Here is a 23835-nt window from a genome sequence, read left to right as displayed (position 1 = left end):
TTTTGCACTACTAAATTTGGCAATGTAAAGTTGTAAACCAATTCTATAGCATATGTAAAATGTATGCTCTTTGCATACTTACCTAAACAAACATTATTACTTCTAGATTAACCATCCAAGACTATTACAAAAAGTTTATCCTGTGGGGGACATTTGCAGCACAATTGCATAAGTCTAAAACTTTACTCTGAATTACAAAACAATGACTCGTCTACGCCTTATTGCGCATACCATTTTACTTTTCTTAAAAAAAAAAAAAAAAAAAACTGTAAATCTCCTTTTTAGTCATTTATTTAATCATGTGCAAATGCATTTTGAACATTAAATAGTGAAATAATAATCATAATAAAAACTAGAGGAACAAACGCTCAAGGGTTTAAGGCAGGGGTGCCCAATCCTGCTCCTGGTGATTGACTGTCCTGCAAAGTTCAGCTCCGACTCTAATCAAACACACCTGAAGCAACTAATTAAGGTCTTCAGGATCGCTTGAAAATTAAAGGCAGGTGTGTTTGGTTAGAGTTGGAGCAGAACTTTCCAGGTCAATCGATCGCCAGGAACGGGACTAGGCACCCCTGGTTTAAGGTCTAAACTCACAAAATCCTTAAACATAAATACAACTTTTACACAGGAAATCCAAAAAAAAAAGAAGAAAAGAGAAACAATTTAAGAATCCACTGATCAAACTAATCTCTCAAATTCCAAATATGAAGTTAAATTTATTAATATTGCTTGTAGGTAATAATAAAATTAATAATAATTAATAATAGTTACAACAAAGAATCATTGTAGTCTTCTGAGCAACATAAAGGTTTACAGAAATGCTTCAGACTGAATTTACATTCATAACCATCTTTGCTTAAGGAACATTTTCTGTTAGAAATGTGACTACATGCAAGTTATAAATTTACCCGATTAAAAAACAACAATAAACAAAAAAGACACAATGCACATGACTTCGGTGGTCATCACAGGTAACAGTAGCTGCGCAACCAGACTATCAATCTCTCACACTGAGTGCGGTTCACACAATGTACAGCTGAGTGTCTGATCTTTTTAAGAAGGAATCCCACGGTCTACAAATGTTCATGAAAATTTGGCAGCTTGTGGAGGAGGTCCTAAAAACCCTCCAGCCTGTTTGGTGGCAGCACGGGAGGGGGCGAGACCCAACATCTTCTGGATATTCTGAAACAACACAAGTATTCAGTGGAAAAGGTTAGGGCATGGATTACATAAATGAACAGCGTCAACGCCTAAACTCCATCAAAACTGCCATTGCATTGCATTATTGCAATTGGATCATGCGCCATTCACTCACAAAAATACAGAAGAATTTATATATATATATATATATATATATATATATATATATATATATATATATATATATATATATATATATTTATTTTAGGGGTGTAACGATACACGTATTGAACCGTTCCGTTACGAGGCTTTTGTTTCGGCACGCATTACAAACCGAATGATTCGTTGGACTAATCCTATTACAGCATATTATCCTATTAGATTAGTGCGCGTTCTTTCACTGCATGCTTCAGTCTATCTAAATGCACTTAAATGCACACAAAATTCAAGATATGGGGCAGAAAATTTATATTTACATAATTTCATATAGTTAATATCACAGAAGAGTGCCGCTTTTTTTCTCCAAAAATCAGCATGATTAAATTATTTTTACAACAGTTCAATAAACAAGAAGTTCATTAATAGACTTTAGTTTTAGACAGCATATTGCCTGTTTTTGCTCAATTTCGCCAATAAAATAAATCCAGCCACAGCACTGTTTTGCGTCTCTGAGCAACATAATGGTGTTTTGTTCCTTTAAATGATTCGATTCAATCGCAATGACTCATTTATGAATAGTGACTTGCTGCCACCAGCTGGCGGTTTTAATTTCACATTTAAAAGTTTCTTTGAATTTTTTTATTAATTTCAAACATCAGTTGCCAACGTTTTATGTTTAAAATATCAGACATTATTTATGCATTTGTAACTGCAGGTTAAAGCATTACATGTCCCTCTGAGCTGCATTAAACAGTGTTTAAAAGCATCTAAATGCCATTCAGATGCAGCTTCTGTTTCCTTTGGATTGCAGAGATGAATTTTGTCAATACTTACTTCATTTGCTTGGTAACAGCCCAAATATCTTATTGACTGATTAAATGTAAAACATTTACTCAAAAAGTGATGCACACTTTTAGAAAAAAAAAGGCTTTATAAAAGGTAAAAAAGCTCATAAAATGTAAAAATTAATTTAAACTTATTGGAAAAAATGTATCCACTACATGACAATAAGCAACATCGGCTGGAATACTTCAAAGCGGAGCTGTTTTTGTTTTATATGCTGCTAAGAAGACACCCCAGAAGATGTGTCAAGTATAGCTCCATCACTGTTCAAAGTAAAAAATTAGTTTTAATATATAAAACATATTGTAAAAATCAAGGAGATTGCTCTGGTACTTCTTTCTTTTTTCTGTATCGAAAATGTACTGATCCGTGACACCACTCTATCGTATCGAACTGAACCGTGAATTTTGCGAACCGTTACACCCCTAATATATATATTAGGGCTGCAACAACTAATCGATAAAATCGATTATTATCGATTATGAAAATCATCGACAACGATTCTCATTATCGATTAATCGGGTCTGCCCACAGTGCACGTCCAACTTCAGCTGGTTAGTCAAATTACGGCACTGAATAATGCATTTCTATGGACAAAATGCATCTAAAAATAGTGGAGGAAACAGAATGAGCTTTCAGATATATATCATAGATATATATTTAGAGAAGCATTACCTGTCGAATTGACATGGTGCACAGGATGTAAAGGAAGATGAAGGAACAATCTGTGTAATCTTCACCCAGGAGGTTGCGGTGTGAGAGGCCTTGGATATATGACAACGGGACAAATGGAAGTTTGGCTACAACACGACCATCAAAGCTGAAATGGAGAAGAAAAATAAATAAACATAAGTGAAGTAGCAATTTTAGGTAACTTTATCAAATCACACCACTATTAGCCTAAGAAATAATTGAACATTTATAACAAAGTGATTCAGTGATAATGCACTGAATAAGTCTACATACATGGAATTGAACATGCCCATCAAAGCAGTGAAGCAAAAGCCAATGGCAAACATTGATTTCATCCGAACCTGCAATTAAAATATCTTTAATACAATGCTAAAACAAAGTATAACTTGTTAGACAGGCTCACAACATTATCTATGAGAATTAATAAGAAATAATACAAAACAATGAATTGCGTAATATAAAATTAAGAACTTGCATAGAAAATATTAGAATACCATAGACAGATCTCTGTTATTGTTCTTGAGTTTCTCCTCTTGTCTCTCTGTTGAATACAACATTGTGGTTACAGTAACACTCCATTCACATTGCAATAACAACAGTAACAACATTGTTTAAAGTAATTGTAGGTTATAATAATTATTATTTTAGCATTTGTTATTAGTAATGATAATCATCATGATCTATATAAGTAATCACAAGCTAAATTATTTTTAATAATTTCACTTACCAATTTTTTTCTTCTGTTGACGCCCAGCTGATTCTGTAATTGTTTCTTTCTTTTTCTCCACTGAAACATGTTACAGCATTTTAATCACTGGTCACATGTATTAAATACATCAAAACGACAAACATGCTTCGTTCATATGACTTACGTTTTTTACTTTGTTTTTCAACCTCTGCCTTTAGTCTCTTGTATTTGTCAGTGCGGTACACCAGAACCCATGTTATACCTGTAGAAACAGAGCAAGGCGAGCTGTTATCCAGCACTACAAGAGCTAATGCGGTTGTCATGTATTTGCTGAGCTTAGGACATTTTCCTAGGGATTCGCTAACTGCTTTCTGACATTTAAGATAGCGTGTACATACCTTCCGCTAATAACGCTGTGCAAATGGATATAAACACAATCAGGATCGTATCTGCAAACATTGTGCTCATTTTGGAAAAACGTTTAGGAGACCGATAATACTTTGGTTGACTGTAGCAGCGTCAGCATTACTGTGATGATCTCATCAATGTGCGCCCGGCTTCCTCGTGGGTTCTGAATGTAGTTGCACTATGAACTCGTGACTCATTATCTCCAACTAGTGGCAGTGACCCGGCTTTATTTATTTATTTATTTTAATGCTCAAAAATCAAGAACAGTACACATAAATTAATACAACCATCAACATAAAAATGATTAAATAAATAAATAACATGATCCGGCTTTATATGTCGGCATGTAAGAGACACGATGACGAACAGATTCAAACATTAATCAACTTTTTACTATAATTTAAAAAGTAAAATAATAAAAATAATATATATATATATATATATATTTACTTTTTAATTTATAGTAATGAAGATTTGCTGGTGGATTTTAATTGTTTAAGGATGTATTTTTTATGTATTTATTTTAAAGGATTTAAGTAGGGAACTATATATAAATGTAGCATTATAAATTAAACAATTTACTGTTACAAAGCAAATTTCATATCCACTCAAACAAATTAAGCAGTAGTGATTGTGAGCCCATGCTCTCCTTTAAAATATAATTTTTTTTTGCTGTCCTATAAATATTGAACAACCAATATTCCATCACTGTATCATCAATGTAAAACAATGTGAAAATCCCTTCTGTAACCCCCCCCCCCCCATAATTTTGTGTATTACATAAAACTTACCATGCACGTGAAATGTTTAAAATTCTCTACTTATGATAATTTACGAACTAAATAAGGGCGATTGGCCAATCAGAACTGGGTACTGTAACAAGCTGCGCACAAGCGGAAGCAATTTCGTCATTTTTCGTGCAAAATGGTTCAAGCGCAACTTTTGACGTTTTTGAAGACAACAAGGTTGATTTTTCCTTGATTAGAATTTAAAGACATTCTCCTGACATAATGTATGTGTGACTGTGAGGGACTGAGAGACGATAGGAGATCTGACATTATACAACTTTGAGAAAAAAATAAATAAATAAATTAACATGTCTTGAGAGTCCAAAAGCATTCACTGCGCGATGAAGCCCATTAGAATACAGTTAGAATGCCCTTATAATTCCAGCAATGAAACAAAAAATACCCATGTATGAGTTTTTATATTCATTGCACAAGCAATGTATTTTTCTGCATATCAGTACATGTGCGCGAGGCCGCGAGCACAAATGTGGTATTAGTTTTATACAACAGTGCAGAGCAACACAGGCTGTGTCCAAATTCAGGGTCTGCATCCTCCTTAGGATCCTTCCTACCCGGTTGAAGGAGGAGGGATCCTCCGACGTCCGCAAAACCCGGAAGTCGGTGTTTGTGAATTTGGACAGCCTACCCTTCTTTCAGTTCCCTCCCTTACCCGTTGCTCATATCCTGTCGCCTAGCAACCGTGACAGCGCCAAGCAAGAAGCGGGAAAATGGACAAACAAAGAGTTATTCTCCTCATTTTAATTCTTTTGTAAGAAATAAAGCAATTAAATAAATTAAATACTTTCTTTGCTCGTTGTCGGAGAGTTTTTTATATCAGACTACAAGACAGTCACATCCAGGTAAGCCATTATAGCCTATTTTTATTTGTTTTTAAGTATTCTACTAATTTCTCCTACAAATTCATTCAGCCGAAGCATAAACTTTAGCTTGTTTTGTCAGAGAAACTCCTCTCCCACTCCGCTACCGCTCACTTCGTCCGCCATTACGCTCTGCCGAAAAGAATTATGGTATAGGTAGGACGGGACAGGATCCACCACACCCATCCTTCCAATTCGGGGAAAAGGAGGACGTATTTGTGGGCCGCATTTGAAGGATCCTACGAATTTGGACAGCCTTCGTCGCGGCGCTGTGACGTAACATCCTTCAAATGAGTACTCCGAAGGATGCAGACCCTGAATTTGGACACAGCCACAGTTTCATTTAATTCCGTGAATGAATCAGTTTTTGAACGAATCGAGTGAGCCTGTGATTCAACGGGCCATTCAGATGGGCTGTGTCCCAATGTGCATACTATCCATCCTAAATTGTATGTGATATTAGTAATTTTCAATACTATTTAGGGCGGATGGTATGCACATTGGGACGCAGGGATGGTCTCCCTTGTTTCGTTTCTATTGAATCAGCCGTTTTGAACGAATCGTTTGATTTGAATGATTCAGTAAGTCATTTATTAATTGCTGCCACCTACTGGCGGTTTTATTGTCATATTTATTTATCCATGACAGACCTAAATCAGCCAAGGTGCCAGCACAAAAACACATTCAGCAAAATATTGTTTAATTATCAATATTGACCAAATTCCTCTATTTCAGGCCCCAGAAGGAAAAAAAAATTATAAATAATAGTTCAATAAGGCAAATTTTTTTATTAAATAGAAACCTTTTTAAAAATTAGACCAATTTTGTAATCATTGTGTAAAATTAACCACAGGGTGGGTGGGTGTGTGTTCGAATTTAAGGTTGATGTTTCATACTTCATTTTCATACTCAAAAGGATTAAATTTTATCTCTACGCAAATGTGTCGTCAGCTAGGTGGAGAGCTCTACTAACTCCTAACAAATGTAGCAGCGCACACAAACGCTCCAAAGCAAAAGGTTAGGCACAATTGAAAGAAAGGGGGAGGAGGAGCGCCTCTGCTTGTGGTGGTAAAAGCAGTACAGAGCTCAGTGTGCGCGCTGACAGCATGGCAGGAGACAGCGACAGCAAGTTGGACAATCAAGCCGAAAATGAACATGTTGTCAGGCAACCTTTCCTCATCGGGGTAGCCGGCGGCACTGCCAGCGGCAAGGTTGGCATTCTGCTTTCCCTTACATTAATTTTAGTTTGTTTTTATGTTTGCCAGAGATGAGACGAGCGCGCACTGACCGCGTGGCTCATTGTCACGGAATCATCAATGTGCATTTATTTTATTCCCCGAGATGTAAAAACGGACATACAGACTTTTAGCATTTAAGGGGTGATCTAAATGACTTTATTTTTAAATCAAGTTTAATCATTTAGATGGAACAAAACTAATAAATAGTCATAGTATTTTCAAACCTGGTATACACATACAGTAAGACTATATTAAGCACTTCGTTAGTATGTGTCCATTAAAAACAAGGATGTTGGTCATTCTCCTGATACAGACAGCTCCCACACAGTCGCCGTGCATTATGGCGATGGTGGACTTACCAACTTATTAATAAGCGTTTAATCAATATTATTATTTATCAAAAATGCCCTAATCCAGTTTAATCCATTTGCGAAAAGTAACAGAATTGTTCTGGATCAGGCGCTGTTGTGTCGAGGAAAATTACGACTGTCTTTTGTTGTTTAGAAACCATGATACTTGCTCCGGATAAATCTCCTTCATCCCTCCGACATTCCATCAGATTCATTAAAATCCCATCAGCTGTCGAACACCCTAATTACTCTTTCACTTTAGCTAAATATACAACGTGTTGTGAGGAAAGTCTAACTTTGCGGTTATAGGTGGACGAAACCTCGCCTAGTGTCTGCTAGGATAACAGTTATGATACAAGCAACGAATGGTCTCTTTGTTTCATGAGCTATCGGTGTGAGATGAGAACGAGATAAAAGTTTATATATGTTTGTGTTTAGCGTTAAACCTGAATCACTACGGAATTTTGACGATAAAGAGGAGTAATCGCGGAGCTTTTGTTGGTTAACGTTATTGGGGTCAGCGGCACAGCGAATGTGTCACATCTTACCTCATTTACGTGCGTAAAGACGGCGTGCGTGCGTACGCAGTGATGCGTCAAGACTGCTCCTTCAGTGAAGCCTGTTTTTGATTTGCCTTAGTTATTGAAATATTTATAGATAATATATTTGTGTAGTTTATTTAGAGTGGGGAAATAAACTGAAAAGTAAAGTTACCACGCCATACCTGATAACAATTTCTAATTATTATTTTAATATTTATATATTTAATAATATTTGATATCACATATTATGTTGTAAAATGTATTCATCGTTTGTTATTTTTTTATGAGATATATCCACACATACACACACATTATGTATGTATGTATGAAAGACTATTATACATGCTATACTAAAGTCCGGCCGTCTCCCTCGATATATATATTACTACAGATATTTAAAAAATCTCTTTTAAAAAATTAAAAAATATTATTTATGTTTATTACTGGCCATAGTTACTGGAAAGGCCAATTATGATAAAGTTTAAGTCATCATGTGCAATGCTATTGCATTTTAAAGCTTTTAGTTTGTTTTACTGACCACTCTGTTTAATCACTATTTAAAATGTCTCCGTACACAATTTGTCTGTTCATTTCTGTTTCCGTTTGCTTATCTTGTTTGCTTATGTTATGACTGCTACATCTCCCAGCTGTCAGGTGTGCAAGTTTCTCTCTACCTCATTGCTTGGAAGAAGCGTGTTATCTATTTTCTCAGTGAAAATGCTTTGACCAGACTTTCTCAAGCAGTATGTTATCATTCCTTTGGGCCTGTAGACACTCAATGTTTTGTCCAGTGCTAATATGTTATGCTCTCGGTATGCTGTTTAAGGACACCACTGTGTTTACATCCTGAAACTGCTCAACCAAATCACATGATTGAAGCAAGTGTTTCCTTTCTAAGTTTAACGCAGCCAGAAACACTTTTGCATTGATAACATGCATCACAACCCAACCCACTAGGTGCACTTTAGGTAGCATTCGCATTATATTTTTCTAAACCACAGCTTAGCTTGTTGGGTACACAAAAAATACTTGGGAATTAATCAGGGGAATGTTTAGTCAGCAACAGCAGAAGCTGTTTTTTGGCTGTCCTGCAAGGTTAGTTTAGGGGCTGGTGACAGGCCAGGCTAGGAGAGATGATCGCCCACTACTGGGGACAATGGTTTCTTCCTCCTCCCTGCCGTTGGCTGTTATGAGTTTTACAACTCTCTCCTGATGATTCCGAGGTAAATGATTGTCTTCCTATGCCTGTAGGCCATTTAGCATGTAAACACAATTAGTGGTTACTTTGGCTGGAGGTTGATAGATCTTGGGAACAGACTGTATCGACAAATCTCAAATAGGTGTTTTTTTTTTCTCCCCCCAAGGCTTTAGCACAGTAGAAAAACATGTAATTATTCTATAATATGAATTAGTTTGTTTCGGTGAAGCCAGTGTAAATCGAACCTTAATTAACAATGAGCAATTAATTTTTACAGTACTTATTAATTTCAGTTAATATTATTTTAAAAAATACAGCTGTTCATTGTTAGTTCATGTCAGCTCAGGACCATTAAATAATATTAACAGATACAGTTTTAGTAATGCATCAGTAAATATAATGTACATTTACTAATAAATGCTTTAGAATTATTGCTAATTCATGTTGACTAATGAAGTGATCTAATATTAATAAATGGGACTTTATTGTAAAGTGTTACCAGTAAATCATGCAAAATACTGCTTTACTGTTCATTGTTCAACATGCTGCTAGTCCATTTGACTTGCACATCAGGTGGTGACTTGGACTTAAATATAAAGGACCCGATATGTCAAATTGGTGTAACTTTGTGTAAAACCTGGTGCAGGTATTCTAAAACATTGTTTTGTGTTTTGGCTGTTATACATTATTGTGGAGCATGTAAAAACTATATGTAACAGAAACTTCATGCAATCCTTGTATTTGGGCTGTGGTTATTTTGCGTGTGACAGAAGACAGTATTATTTCTGTAACTCCTACGTGAGAAATGCATTGTTTCTAAAAAATATTACAGGCCTTGAAGCAAACCACTGGTTGTTTTTGCTTAACATGCTTTGTGTATATGTGTGTAGCTTCTTATAAGGGTCTGAGACAGCTTGGACTGTTTGTGGATTATGCTTTAAATGGATTGAGCGACTGGCAGGCAGCATTGCAGCTGGTGAAGGAAAGCTTTGTAAGACATTTAAGCACACACATAGGTTAGATACAGCAGGGTTTCATCAGACTCTGCAGGATTCAGTTGCATATCCCTGCACTGCGGCCTGTCTTGTGCTCCACTCTGTTAAGAGTCATGTGGTTGACTTTTAACATGATCTGAACTCATCGCATGTGGTTTTCAGTGTTGTTTTGTGGAGATATTCTTCCATAATAGTACTCTACTAGTCTGTTTATATATCATACATCAAGTGATTGTGACAGTAAGTTTATTCATATAGTAGATTTTTTGGACTTTGTATAGGAATCCTTTCTGTGCTAAAGTATTAATATTTGTCATATCATCATGAAAGGTCAGTTCTAAGGTACACCATAGACCTTGTGCATTTTAGTGCTGTTTCTCTCTCATCAGGATGTGCCTCTGTCCATATTGGTCAGCTAGTACAGAATATTGAGTTTTTTTTGGGCCATTAGTAGACTGTCTTTGGAAAATATATCAGTTTTATGAAGGAAGTCATTGTACGAGACATTGTCAAGCTGCAGAGTGGAGCAGAAATCTTTCTGTGACAATGTGATAAAACACCTGCTTATGTTCTCTAACTGCTCATGGTTTGTGGTTTTTTTTTTGTACAGGGTGTCACCTGTGAGAGAACTCGTTGTTCTTTTGTTTTGTTTTTTTTAATAGGCATATTTATTATAACTATGAAACAAGGCGTTTAGGGGTTGAAGAGACACACAAGACAGTATTACGTACTGTTGTACGGTCACAGAACCAGTTCTGTTTTGTAAATTTCTGTTTATGCCTTAAGGGGGAGGTGTCATTTTGATTTTGACTAAAAGGAGCATTTTTAGTGATAATTCTATTTAATGTAAGCCAATGTTTTGTCTTTTTTTTTTTTTTTTTTTTTACGCCACTGACAATACTCATAACATAGCTCTGTGTTTAAATAGCCTACTAGTACTGTTCAGCATAAAACTGTATAAAATCTTGGTTCAGTCTTTGTTTGTCATGATGAAATTAATAATGTGTGGATCAGTGAGTGTATTAGATTAATCCAGCTGATTTGTTGCAAACTGAATTTCTTCAAATTTACATTTTATACTTGACTTTATGTAAACCTTTAAAACATTACATTTGTTTGAAAAAGTATTACCTACTAAAAGGTAACATTTTTAGCAGTTAATGTTGAAATAATGTGACTTAAATATAATCTGGTGGTGTTTAGTTTAAAAAAAAAATCACACTTAAGTGTAATTCACTCAAAAATCTGAATTATATAATTTGTTTAGTTTTTGCATGCGGGTGGTGGGGGGAATCCATCCAAAATAATAATAATTTGATAACACAAGAAGACATTGCGATTAAATATCACCATGAAAACTAAAGTTGTTTTTTTTTTTTCTCAGATGAAACGCATGCGCTTTTTAAAAACAATTCTGCTGTTTTCCATAAATGAAAATGCGGCCATCACTGATATTGAATTTAGCTCATTGTCATAAAAAAAAATTGTATTATATTTGAACGCAGCCCTCATGGAAACTTTTAAATGATATCACTAGACTATCATGACTCAGTCTTTGGAAGAAGTGACACAACTGTCAGTCTCAAAATAATTAAGTGCATGACACACCTGAACAGAACCAGATGCAATGGAAAATCAATCAAATCTTATACATGTATGTATATATATATATAAGGACCAGCCTCCCAACCGGAGTATACTGGCCACCTACATAAATTATACACTTGACCTTAAATCATCAGCCATTTTGTTTGAATTTAGATTACTCACTGAAACTTGCTTTTAGAGTATATTATGTAACTACAATCCTGTTTTTTTTTTTTTTTCTTCTCCAGTCATCAGTTTGTGGGAAGATTATGGAGCTTCTTGGCCAGAATAAGATCGACCATCATCAGAGGCAGGTGGCCATCCTCAGTCAGGATAGTTTCTACAGGGTACTGACCTCTGAACAGAAAACCAAGGCTCTAAAAGGCCAATTTAACTTTGACCACCCAGGTAAAAATGTCTGAAAATCTTATTTTTATGTTGATATCATTTTTTTATTTAGACTTATTTTTATTGACCTGATTTATAGTTCTTTGTGTGTTTTTGTATTGCCAAACACCCCTGCCTATGCAGTGTGGTGTTATGAGCAGAATACAGCTCAGACTATGACTGTTGATGCAGTCTGTGTACTTTGGCAGCTCTTTGTGATTGTGTGTGTGTGTGTGTGTGTTGGAGTGAGTGTTTGCCTGACTCAGCCACCCGACCACACACACACTCATTCTGCAGCAGCACAAGTGGCTTATCACCTTTTTGCTTGTTCTTGCTTTCCCACATCCAGGGGATCAAGAAACCTTAGAACAAATTATGTGCTGTCTGTCTGATCCTCTTTAACTGTGTCCCACAGATGCGTTTGATAATGAGTTGATAGTCAAAACCCTTTGTGATATCATGGAGGGAAGAACTGTCCAGATTCCCGTCTACGACTTCGTTACCCACTCAAGGTCCGTTCAGACCACATTTTGAAAAACGTAAAGGAATAGTTCAGGAAAAATGAACATTCTGCCATCGTTTACTCACCATCATGTCATTCCAAACCCATAAGACTCTGGTTAATCTTCGAAACACAAACAGACTGATTGATTCAAGACCACTTGATGCATACCTTTTTGAATCTTCTAAGTTTTGGTTACCTGGACTTTTTTTTTTTTTTTTTTTTTAAAGGAGGGACAGAAACCTGTCAGTTTTCATTAAAAATATCTTAATCTGTGTTTTGAAGATTAACTAAAGTTATATAGGTTTGGAACGGCACGAGGGTGAGTAGTTTTCATTAATGGGTGAATGATCCCTTTAACTTATTATCATTGCACTATTTCTATGTGTGGATATCTTTGTATTTATTCAAGTTTCAAACCTCACACAAAAGCAGTGTGTAAGCAGCACATATTTATTTTGGAGCCCATATTCAGCACCTGTAGGAAAGTATCAGAAACGCAGGCCAGAATGTAACTGCTGTTGATTTGCTTACATGCTAAACAAGCCTTATCTTGATTTGTGTGTCATAATCTGTTTGTTCAGGTATTTCCTGCATCTTGATACACTTTTGTTTTCCTTCCTTTTCGCAGGAAAGAAGAGACGGTCACTGTTTATCCAGCAGATGTAGTTTTATTTGAAGGCATTCTTATGTTTTATTCGCAAGAAATCCGAGATCTGTTTCAAATGAAGCTGTTTGTGGATACGGATGCAGATACACGTCTGTCACGCAGAGGTGTGTGTGGACTTCATCAATGGATCTCATTCACAATTCATAAGTGGTAGTGATAGGATGATGTAATTCAGTGCAATTTGATTCATGTCATCTCATGCCTCTCTGCTCGTAGTCCTGAGAGACATCAGTGAGAGAGGCCGTGACCTAGAGCAAGTGCTAAGCCAATACATAACATTTGTTAAGCCTGCCTTTGAGGAGTTCTGTCTGCCAGTGAGTTTTACACTTTTCTACATTAAATGATCAGTGTGTGTTTATTTATTTTTTTTAAATTATTTTACATAAAATACACACTCAAACACAAGAGAACATGTTCCTGGCATTTTGTCAAGAAGCAGCAGGTGGTGAAATATCTGCCCATTGGAAGTGTTGTTGATCATCATCTTCACTTGATTTAAAAAAAAATCTGTTTTACTTTCAGACAAAAAAGTATGCTGATGTGATCATTCCAAGGGGAGTTGATAATCTGGGTGAGATTTTTAAATGTTTATCCAAATGTGAGAAGACACACACATTCTGATATGGAAATGTTTTGGGACAGTTTATGATATACATACATTGTTTTGAAAATAACCGTTTTGAAGGTGCCAAGCAAGGCCACACTTCTAGTCTTGATATCGTGAGCATTCCAGCATGTTTAGTCTTTTGCCTACTTGGTACTACTGATTCTTTAACTACAAAACCAGGCAAGTGAATGTAGTGCTAAACCTGCCCTGAAAAAAGTATTTAACTAAACAAAGACTTGTAAGGCAACTTTACATGATTTTTGTTCTTCCGTGTTTATTTCTCTCTCTCTCTCTCTCTCTCTCTCTCTCTCTCTAGTTGCCATAAATTTGATAGTGCAACACATCCAGGATATTCTAAATGGTGGTTTGACCAAACGCTTGAATGGATATCTCAATGGCCACAACACTCCTCGTAAACGGCATCCTTCAGAGTCCAGCAGCAGGCCGCATTGACCAGCCCTCCATTAGGACGTCTGGGAACACTGGCGAGAATGAATTTGTGAAGGATGGATGCAAGAGAAAAGAAGGATTGCTTGTGCATTCTGTTAATTAGCCAACACTGTTTAAGACAAAAAGAATCCTGAAAAAATTCAAGAATTTCAAAGACAGCCTTTTATTTAATTCTGCTTCCTTCTTTTTGTTTTTGGACTGGCTACACTTGATGTTTTAGGAGTTAGAAAGATAAATGGATCTTCTAGTTCTGGGATTGTTAAAGGTCAAAATGGATATTTCCTCTATTTATTTTATTTTTTTGTACTTATTCTTTAAGAGTATGTTTGTTGACTAAAAGTGGGGATGCAGATAATTAAATGTTACATGACTCTGTGGTAATGAGGATTGAATATATATTTTTTAAATTATTATTATTTTTACCTCTGATCCTTTTTTCCCTATCAGAAAAGACTACATTTGCAAATGTATTTATTTAAAGAACCTCTTCACTGGATAGAGTCCAAAAACAGTTGTTTTAAAATCCATTCTTTTTTTTCGTTTTGGTTGACAGTGATGGAATAATTTTGTAGTGTTCTGGCATTATTTATATGATGTCCCTTTACGATCAGTGTTTCTTGCGGAAGGATACACATTTAGTACTCCTTTTCACTTGAACAATTCAGGCTGTGTTGGTACGTCACAACAGGCCTCTCAGGGTGTAGTTACTACAAATGAAAACAATAACTCACTTTTGTCCTAAAAGGAATGAGACCATCAGAGACCACACCTCTAAAATAGAAAGGGCTCTAATCTGACTAATTAAGCAGAAGTAAATTAGTTGTACATATTGATACTCGGTTCCAAATTACAAACCTTGTACTTCTAGAATATTTATGGAGATGCCATGTGATCCTCATTAAACATGGTCATGAGCTTTAAAACAAAGCCCAGTGGTTGATTGTGCAGCATTGCTGTGGAGTGTTAGCATGAATGGTGATCAATTTGTCAAGAGATTTGTTCATATACTATGCACTGTACCCTTGACTCTAATAATGCAATTTGACAGTTTAATTAGACTTGTGCAAGGCATTTAGACAAATGGAGATGCTTACTTGAAATGAATTCTCAGAGTCTCTTCATCCTTTGCAATGTTTTTTTTTTAAAACCCATTATTTTACTAGTGTTGTGACTTAAAATATACACCATGATGCCACTTTGGTAAGTCTTTGACAAAACTCACCAAAGAGTTCATTTAGTTTTCTTCAACAGATGTTTTTGTTGTCTGAGCCGTGTAATTTCCATACACATTACATATTTTCCCTTGCAGTTCAGTTTTCCTGCATCTTAGAACCAGAGAGAAGCCATTTAAGGCACTCTGAAATCATTCAGGGATGTGAAACTGAACAATCCAACCTCTAAACTCGACCCTGACTGTAAAATGACCATATATATCTTCCCTTTGACATCTTTAACTTAAAACTGGTTAATCGTTGATATACGATTTGTTCTTATTTAACATAGTTTGTAATATCAATCTATTTTATTTTCTGGGTGGCTTCATTTGCATTGCTGCTATGATACAGGGTGACTCATTTACTATCCTAAGTAAAAATTCTAAATTATTGAATGATGTGATTATTTACTTGATTGAATACGATCTTTTGAGGGTAATGCCATTTACATGTCATCATTATTTATATCTGGGCCACATTTTGTGACTTGAATATTTATTTGGTTATTAAAGGCATTCTTACCCCTGGGTCAGTTTAAAACCACTGCAACAAATGTTGTGCCATAAAGTTTTTGTATGTGAACTTGCAGACTGTTCCTTTTATTTTCATGTTGACTTCCCTTCAATGTTACATCAGCTAAATATTGTAAATATTTTGTTAATACTATATATTGTTAATACTTTTCTAAACAACACTTGGTTATTCAAACATCCAGGCTGTCGAACATATATGTCGAAGATATTCATACCTCTCTTGATATATTAGCACAGATTTAAACACCAGCTTTTAAAATGCAGTACACACTACGCGCATTTCTTCCCCCACAATCACGCATTTCAGCCCTGAATAAAACCATGATTTCATAACTTATCATCTCTATCTTACTAACTTGCACACCCAGTGTGTAATCCTACTTGACTGAAAATGATGCAAATACTGTACATTGATTTTATTGAAATTTGTGGGATTCCAAAGATTTAAGCTGTTGGCGTTGTTGATGTGCAATCAATTAGTTTGACTCCCATACTAATGTCTGTAATTATAGAGCAAATATTGATTTTACCAGAATACATGACAACCTTAATGCATATGTTGATATTAGAAATCCTAGTCTGGAACAGATTGTCTTGTTGCAAAGAGGGGTGGCTTTGGAGCGGATTTCAAAAGTATGGTGTTCTGCATGATGTATCATATGTTCGATTATTGATGCCTTTGAGTTTTGGTGCTTGCAAAAGGGGTGCAAAATGCAAAGAAAGCCAAAACTATACTAAAATCAGAAAAAGGTTGCATGCTTGTGTTGTTGGACCAAACAAACTGCAGTTGCAAGGCTTTAAAACTGCATTTCTGTGACACTGCAATGAATATTAATAAATACAGTTTATCTTCAACTGTTATTCTTGAAGCTGGGGATTGGCTTCGGAAGTGTTTCCGTGGATTAATAAATCCATGATAACTGTATCATGTACATGTGTAAAGAATTGCAGAAAATTGTATAACAAAGTGATTGACAGCAAAGCTTAGTTAAATAAAAGTTTTTGTACTCATGTCTGTCGCCTCCTGGATACCTGAGTGCTGTAGTCACATTTGCTTGCATTAGGAAAAAAAGACTTTAAAGAGTAAATCCCTCTATTTTAAGATCTTTATTGAAAGATGGACAGAATTACACAATGGTTTAGATTAGAACAAAGATATCATGAAAGCACACAACAACGCAAAACCGGTTCAAGGAGGTCATGAAACAACTTAAAATGGTTTACTGGCTATCAGTAAAAGGACAGAGGAGGTCATGGTGTGCTGCTTTGGTAGGCCTAGTTGCAGCATCATTATTGTGCGACCGGTGTCTGACGTCACACCGCGACCCGCAGTACGCACGCGATTCCATATTGGCCGTTTCTCAAGCGATTCATTGAAGAAGAGTGTTCGTGCGGTGAATTAGATATATATATAGGGTCTTACTTAAAAATCGTGCACAGATATGTCCACGAGTGACTTTTATTTGAGGTACTATGTGGGCCATAAAGGTAAATTCGGCCACGAATTTCTGGAATTTGAATTCAGACCAGACGGTAAGTCAGGCGCCAACTTAGCGTGCTAATATGCTAACAGCGTTTCTATTGGTATCTGTGCTTGCTTTTATACTAGGCCGAAACGTTTTTCTAAAGCTGTTTGAACTTTTATTACTGGTTAATTTGTTTAGTAATTGTGAAGTAGAGGGGCTGTTTGTGTAGAAAAACAAATTAACGTGTTAGCTAACGTCTGAATTGCTTAAAACGGCCATAAGCTGAATTGCTTATTTATCAAGTTAAATATCTTAAGATATTTAACTTGATAATATTTCTGTTAAGAAATTGTTGTTTTTCTGATATAAGATTTCACCCACTGTTGAATATTCTCATAATTAGCTTTCATATCATTTTTCTGGATCATTTTGTTTTCATCCAGGCAAACTGAGATATGCAAACAACAGTAACTACAAGAACGACGTCATGATCCGAAAAGAGGTAAAGTCAGCTGCGTGAAAACGTCACATACATGCAATATGAGGTCAGTAAGCTTATGAGATATTTCCCGTTTCAGGCTTATGTTCATAAAAGCGTGATGGAAGAGTTGAAGAGAATCATTGATGACAGTGAGATCACAAAAGAAGACGATGCCTTGTGGCCTCCTCCAGACAGAGTCGGGCGACAGGTTTGTAGGAATATGTATTTTTGTTTTTATTTTTTTAATTATTTTACTTTTGCTCTGGTCACCATGGGGTTTATTATGCTCTGCATCATAATTGCTCTTCTTTGTGCTTTATAGGAACTGGAGATCGTCATTGGTGATGAACACATTTCATTCACAACTTCCAAAATTGGATCTTTAATTGATGTCAACCAGTCCAAGTAAGCATATTCATGAATGGATTTAAGTTTTTGTTCTCTCTGCTCCACTGCTTTTTCACACTAGTGTCTCATTCTTGAAACCAGGCATTACAGTACCACAAGTACTATTGACTCCTGTATGATAAATTGCTTGTGAAGCATCTTATTTGTAAATCACTTATGATAAAAGCATCTGATAAATGATTTACTGTAATGTAGTTCATTTCTGCTTCATTTATTCAGAGTTGTCATGCAATCTAATGCTTTCCCATTACTTCTCTCAAGCGATGCAGCACTCTGCAGTTCCTTGTATTATAAGAGTGGTAACATTTGTGTTCTTGCTCTTCAGGGACCCAGAAGGACTCAGAGTTTTCTACTACCTGGTCCAGGATCTCAAATGCCTTGTATTCAGTCTCATCGGCCTCCACTTCAAAATCAAGCCCATCTAACTACCCGGTTGCTTTTATTCTGAATGAAAGTGATATTTTAGTTATTGTTTGAGCTATTTTCAATATTTGTATATTGCTTGGTGGTTTTGCTTTTTTTTTTTTAAATAAAAACTTGTTCAACTGTTGATTCACATCACTTTTCCATTTCAAAACCTTTTAAGCTGCAAAATAGATTTTCAAAAACCTTAATGGTGATATCGTACTCTAAATAGGTACTTTCAAATAGAATGTATAATATGTACACTACTGGTTTGGGGTTGAAGACTTTGTTTTTTAAGGTATCTTATGGTCACCAAGGATTTTTTTTATCTCATTCAGTAAGCATATTATTCTAAAATTTAATATATATAGTCTTCAATGTCACATGAAACATTTCTTATCAATGTTGGAAACAGTTGTTGCTTAATATTTTTGTGGAAACCAAACCTCACAAATGTACACATTTTTCAATCAGATATTAGATTTTTTTTTTTAAATGAAGATTGTTACAATATTTGCAATCAGATTATTCATAGTTATCCATGTTCTTACATCTTATAAGGCACAGGACAGGTCTTTCAATTATTGTACATAATTAAACAATGCAGAATTTTGCAGTGTATGGAAGTACACTATTTCAAATACAATACATGTCAGGACATCAGCATTTCACAGATTTACCCAATACAATTACCAAGTTTTGCTTCTGGATCAATAGTTTCAGCTTGAGTTCAATACCAAGTAGTCATAGTTGTTTATCCACACAGTGCAAAGCTTATTACTTCTACCTTTAGCCTTTAATGATAAACATGTTACACCGATACTCTTTAATCCTTATCTAATAAAAGTAAAACATAAATGCTCTAAAGTCAGAGCATACCAAGTGCTTCACTGAACTTCAACACATTAAGTGCACTTTCAATTAATGGGTTTTCCATCAAGTACTGTGAAAATGTCTTCCAAGGACTTGTGAACACACTTAAGGAACTCATGAACATTTCTGGCAGGGTAGCTGGACACATTGCACCCGATCCATTCATCATGGACACCATAGCCCACTCCGAAACCATCAGGCACCACAGGAGCAAATCCGCCCAGACTGACTGCGGGGCTGGTAAGAGTACTGGTGGAGAGAATGTTGTGGTTTATTGCAGCATATGCTGGATCCTGGTAGAGACTGTGCAGGGCCATTCCTTTTGAATTAGCCAGGTAGCGCATGGCAAAGAGATGGCGATCAAATCCTTGACCTAGATGAAAATACACAAAAAATAAAAGACAATGATGAAAAACGCAAGTTGAGAGTGAACTAAAGATCTCATTTGATGCCACCCTCCCCCAAAAATGTAAAAGGATGAAAACTCATCATTTACTTAACCTCATGTCATTCCAAACCTGTTTGACTTCATTTTTTCTGTGAAACAAAGAAAGACATTTAACAAATGTATTTTTTTGTCCATACAATGACAATCAGTTGGGTCTATGCTGTTTTGGACCACAATGACTCCCATTATATGGACAAAAACATTTTTTTTTTAAATATCTTCTTTTGTTATCCACAGAACAAAAGAAAGTAAGTCATGCAGTTTGGAACAGCCTGACAATAAGTAAATTATGACAGAATTGTCATTTTTAGGCAAACTGACCCTTTTTTTCTTGCTCAATACTGATTAAAAAAGACGTCTTGCTAAGATAAACATCAGTCCCCCGCCCCCTTGAATGACAAGACACCTCATGAATATGCACTAACCCATTGCTGCCTCTTTAGTGAGCTGCCCATGGTATTTGGAGCATTCATTCAACAGCCCCTGTAACTGCTCCACAGTGTGCTGTCCAGGCTGCTCAACAAATGCCTTGGCACAGCGCTTTGTGTGGATGGTAGCAGGACGTATGGTTTCTGTGCGCCCATGTTTGAAGGCTGCAGTGCTACACGACTCATATGTGGCGACCGTCTGGCCGTATTGCCGTAGGAAGCCCATCTGGAAAGCCAGCTGAGCGATGGCATCTGGACTGAGCTTCTTCTTCTTAAGTTGCTCCTTTCCACCTTTCTTGAACTCCATGGCGTCGATGGTGAGCTTTGACACGGCAGCCTGGAAGTTCTCTTTTGCTTTTGTGATTCCAGCTTTTAACTCATCAGTGAGTTTAAACTCTAATCGGCGCACCGCAGAGGAAGAGTCCACCGCTGCAGGCTGGGATCCAGGCCCGACCAAAGGCTTCTCCGTGGTGTCCTTGAAGACTTCATTCTGGAAGCGAAGAACGGCCACGCCGTCACCCCAAGAGTGCTCAAAATTGATGGCCGCCTGTCCGTCTTTCGCCAAGATGATACTGAAGGACTTGTCGTACCAGCGGTTGCAGCCGTCTCCATGAAGCATGTTGTGGGAAATGTGAATATAGTCTCTCATAACCTCCTCATCCAGGCAGAGGCAGAACAAAGCACTGTCTACTAAATGCAGAGCTTCTCCATTTCCAGCATCCAGTAATTTCTGTCTTAACCCTGCCCAGGTGTCTCTATTCTCACTGGTTAGAACGCCCAAGGGGAATGAAGGAGCTTTTGTGGGGTCTGATAGGATGTATTTCAAATGAGCTTGCACCTCGGCAGGCTTTATCAGGTTGCCGTCCCGATCTAGAGCATCAAACACATATAGGTTGCCTCGCTTTACTACAAGGAGGTGGCGGCCCTTGTTGTCTGTGAGGAGCTCGTCGCGTGTGTACTTGGGTATACGTGTGGAGTTGAAGAGGCGGAAGTATTGGGACATATCCAGAGGATAGGCATTCACCATGTAGGCTCCAAACCATGAGATAGAGGGGGGTACCCATCGGATCAACCTCTTAAAACTATCGGTGTCACTCTTGGCAGGGTTTAGATGAAACACTTCTGGCTCGAGTAGACCAGCACGAAGGGTTTTCATGAACCGGACGGCAGAGCACACCATGTTTGTGGCTCGCACAAGCTGGTCGTTGTACTCGGGTTTGGGGTCAGGGTTAAAGGACATGAAGGGGTTGAAGTTGAGCACAACAGACTCTCGAGCAGACAAGTACATGTCAAACCATGGAGCTACAATGCAAATGGGAGAAATTCGTTAATGATGTTACAATTAAAACTAATAATATTAAATTGTTCTTTTTATTACTACATCTCCTACCTGATATATAGCTGGTGTGCTTCTTGTTTTTGTCTAATGCCACAAGTTCTTCATGTAACTGCTTGCCTACACCACTCTGGAAATCATTTGTTACTTTCTCTGTATTACTGACAGATTTAGAGGGAGCAGAAGTAGATAGAAAAATGTTAAAACATTAAAGGGTAATTAGAAAATGAAATGAATAAACTGATATAGATACTTTTGGCGTACCTGTACTGTTCATCATTCAGCAGGGGTCTTTGAGCTGCCAGATACCTCCGTATTGTATCTTCCAATTTTGGCACTGGTAGTCTATAAAGAACATGTAAAATTGATAAATTTTGGGATACATATCCATTAAAATTGATCATTCTTATAATTGTTATTCTATTTATACATGGTATAATTATTTACTGATTTTATTTAAATAATGATTTTTTAACAATGTTAGTGAATGTACACTACAATTCAAAAGTTTGGGGTCAGTAAGTTTTTTTAAAGAAATTAAGTGTTTTATTTAGCAAAGATGCAATAAATGAATCTAAGGTAACAGTAAAGATATTTATAAGGACATAAAAGATTTCTATTTCAAATAAATGCTGTTCTTGCGAACGTTCAATTGATCAAATAACCCTAAAAAAGTATCACATTTTCATGAAAATATTAAGCAACTGTTTTGAATATTGATGTTTCCTCAACACCAAAGCAGCATATTAGAATGATTCTGAAGGATCATGTGACACTGAAGAAGAATGGAGTAATGATTCTGAAAATTCAGCTTTGCTTTCACCAGCACCATTTAAAAATATATATATTAGATGAAATTGTAATAATATTTCACAATATTCCTGTTTTGATAGTATTTCAGACTTTTTTCAAAAACATTTTAAAAGCTTTTAGGTGGTAGTATACACAGCATCACAAACCAAATACAATTTGATTACATTTTTAATCTAAGATTATTACATTTTATTATATTTTAGATTGCTTGAATGTAAATCTTCCTCTACAGTTCACCACGGAACAATAGTGAGGGAACTAAATTTAAGGCAAGGGGGTATATTTACGTGTGACACCGTGTCCCCATCCCCCTTGCATTGACTTTGCACTTTCACCTACATTCTCTAATATGACCTAAAACTGTCGTAGACAAAAAAAAAAAATAATGATAATGTATTTACAGCTAAAATCAGATTCAACATCAAACATGCAATATCAAAGCACAGCTAAATGAATTCTATGAAGTGATTTATATATCATGTGTGTGATTGCATGCCATTCTCCTACCTTGGTAAACTCTTCTGGTAGTGCATGGTCGGGACGACACTTTTGCGTAAATACTCAATCCCAGCTCCATCCTTACTGCTGTATTTACGCCGAGTGCTTAGAACTGACAGGGCAGGGTTATTCCTTAACAGCTTGAATTTGCTCAGTGTTGAATTATATTGCGTACAGAGCAAACATGCCATCATACAACTTGTAACTTAAGGAGTTATGATCTGCGTATTATTTTTAAGGCTCAACTTCAAATTCCAACCTTCTGTTTAATAGCAAGCTGCGAAGACACTGAATGAATGCAGTGTGTCTGACAGATCCTGTCCCTGTCGGTACGGCCAACAATAATTAGCTACCTGTCTTCTCTTACCTTTCTATTTAGAACAAAATCTCAACAAACGTAAAAAAGGGATTTCCTAAGATACTTTTTATTAGCTGCTTAACAAACAGACAAAATTTCTGATTTTAATGTTTGTTTACTTCCGGCTCACCAACTATTACCTTTTTCAAAATAAAAGTCCAATCTATATAAATAGGGCATATTTGCATACAAACCATATGAAGAATTTATTTGCAAAAAACAGATAACTCAATTTTTACAAATGTTCAAAAATCACGTTTTTTTATTATGTTATTATCTTTTTATTGTGTTAGCTGTTTTTTAAAGTTGTTTTTAAAACCTAGTAAAAATAACCCAACTGCAGTTTTATTGAGATTAATTGGAAGCACAATGAAAAAACATGATTTTTGAGAATTGTTAAAAACGGAGTTATCTGTTTTTGCAAATGAACTCTTCATAATAGTCTGATGAA

General features: G+C 36.2%; 4 protein-coding genes across 5 annotated transcripts; 2 read left to right on the top strand and 2 right to left on the bottom strand.

Annotated features, from left to right (window-relative positions):
* Positions 1-274: 274 nt before the first annotated feature.
* On the bottom strand, positions 275-4093 carry tmco1 (transmembrane and coiled-coil domains 1). 2 transcript variants are annotated; one of them, XR_013782258.1, is made up of 8 exons: positions 3922-4074; positions 3708-3785; positions 3563-3622; positions 3330-3376; positions 3109-3176; positions 2818-2962; positions 591-1182; positions 284-397 (listed from the first exon to the last, which is right to left on the bottom strand). XR_013782258.1 is itself a non-coding variant. In XM_079383210.1 (7 exons), exons 1-7 carry the CDS (start codon positions 3989-3991, stop codon positions 1084-1086), a joined length of 567 nt encoding a protein of 188 aa, XP_079239336.1. In that variant the 5' UTR covers positions 3992-4093; the 3' UTR covers positions 275-1083. The 2 variants fall into 2 exon arrangements, 1 of the variants encoding a protein (XP_079239336.1); XM_079383210.1 differs by having other exon boundaries at positions 275-1182; positions 3922-4093.
* Positions 4094-6665: 2572 nt separating this feature from the next.
* LOC306848571 (uridine-cytidine kinase 2-A) lies at positions 6666-16881 on the top strand. The gene is made up of 7 exons (XM_079383209.1): positions 6666-6808; positions 11756-11915; positions 12310-12406; positions 13028-13170; positions 13283-13380; positions 13589-13637; positions 13990-16881. Exons 1-7 carry the CDS (start codon positions 6704-6706, stop codon positions 14124-14126), a joined length of 789 nt encoding a protein of 262 aa, XP_079239335.1. The 5' UTR covers positions 6666-6703; the 3' UTR covers positions 14127-16881.
* Positions 16882-17151: 270 nt separating this feature from the next.
* Positions 17152-18775, top strand: LOC306848579 (protein mago nashi homolog). The gene is made up of 5 exons (XM_079383219.1): positions 17152-17403; positions 17780-17838; positions 17915-18025; positions 18140-18222; positions 18551-18775. Exons 1-5 carry the CDS (start codon positions 17313-17315, stop codon positions 18648-18650), a joined length of 444 nt encoding a protein of 147 aa, XP_079239345.1. The 5' UTR covers positions 17152-17312; the 3' UTR covers positions 18651-18775.
* On the bottom strand, positions 18769-23526 carry LOC306848578 (carnitine O-palmitoyltransferase 2, mitochondrial-like). Its single transcript, XM_079383218.1, has 5 exons — positions 23036-23526; positions 21980-22060; positions 21770-21876; positions 20377-21681; positions 18769-19876 (listed from the first exon to the last, which is right to left on the bottom strand). The coding sequence occupies exons 1-5, from the start codon at positions 23218-23220 to the stop codon at positions 19548-19550; spliced, it is 2007 nt and encodes a 668-aa protein (XP_079239344.1). The 5' UTR covers positions 23221-23526; the 3' UTR covers positions 18769-19547.
* Between the last annotated feature and the right edge of the window lie 309 nt (positions 23527-23835).

This window comes from Barbus barbus, assembly GCF_936440315.1.
Source record: "Barbus barbus genome assembly, chromosome: 28".
Lineage (NCBI taxonomy): Eukaryota > Metazoa > Chordata > Actinopteri > Cypriniformes > Cyprinidae > Barbus > Barbus barbus.
The sequence above is the reverse complement of the archived record's forward strand: the minus strand, read 5'-3'. Positions and strand labels throughout refer to the sequence as shown.

Excerpts from the sequence above, each read along its gene's own strand:
- LOC306848578 (XM_079383218.1), bottom strand. The coding sequence starts at position 23,220 with ATGATGGCATGTTTGCTCTGTACGCAATATAATTCAACACTGAGCAAA. Across the intron at positions 21,682-21,769 it reads GCACACCAGCTATATATCAG|CTCCATGGTTTGACATGTAC; the intron begins GTAGGAGATGTA and ends TTTGCATTGTAG. Across the intron at positions 19,877-20,376 it reads CACTAAAGAGGCAGCAATGG|GTCAAGGATTTGATCGCCAT; the intron begins GTTAGTGCATAT and ends ATTTTCATCTAG.
- tmco1 (XM_079383210.1), bottom strand. The coding sequence starts at position 3,991 with ATGAGCACAATGTTTGCAGATACGATCCTGATTGTGTTTATATCCATT. Across the intron at positions 3,623-3,707 it reads TGAAAAACAAAGTAAAAAAC|TGGAGAAAAAGAAAGAAACA; the intron begins GTAAGTCATATG and ends AACATGTTTCAG. Across the intron at positions 3,177-3,329 it reads ATAACAGAGATCTGTCTATG|GTTCGGATGAAATCAATGTT; the intron begins GTATTCTAATAT and ends TTTTAATTGCAG.
- LOC306848579 (XM_079383219.1), top strand. The coding sequence starts at position 17,313 with ATGTCCACGAGTGACTTTTATTTGAGGTACTATGTGGGCCATAAAGGT. Across the intron at positions 17,404-17,779 it reads ATTTGAATTCAGACCAGACG|GCAAACTGAGATATGCAAAC; the intron begins GTAAGTCAGGCG and ends GTTTTCATCCAG. Across the intron at positions 18,223-18,550 it reads ATTGATGTCAACCAGTCCAA|GGACCCAGAAGGACTCAGAG; the intron begins GTAAGCATATTC and ends CTTGCTCTTCAG.
- LOC306848571 (XM_079383209.1), top strand. The coding sequence starts at position 6,704 with ATGGCAGGAGACAGCGACAGCAAGTTGGACAATCAAGCCGAAAATGAA. Across the intron at positions 11,916-12,309 it reads ATTTAACTTTGACCACCCAG|ATGCGTTTGATAATGAGTTG; the intron begins GTAAAAATGTCT and ends TGTGTCCCACAG. Across the intron at positions 13,171-13,282 it reads TACACGTCTGTCACGCAGAG|TCCTGAGAGACATCAGTGAG; the intron begins GTGTGTGTGGAC and ends CTCTGCTCGTAG.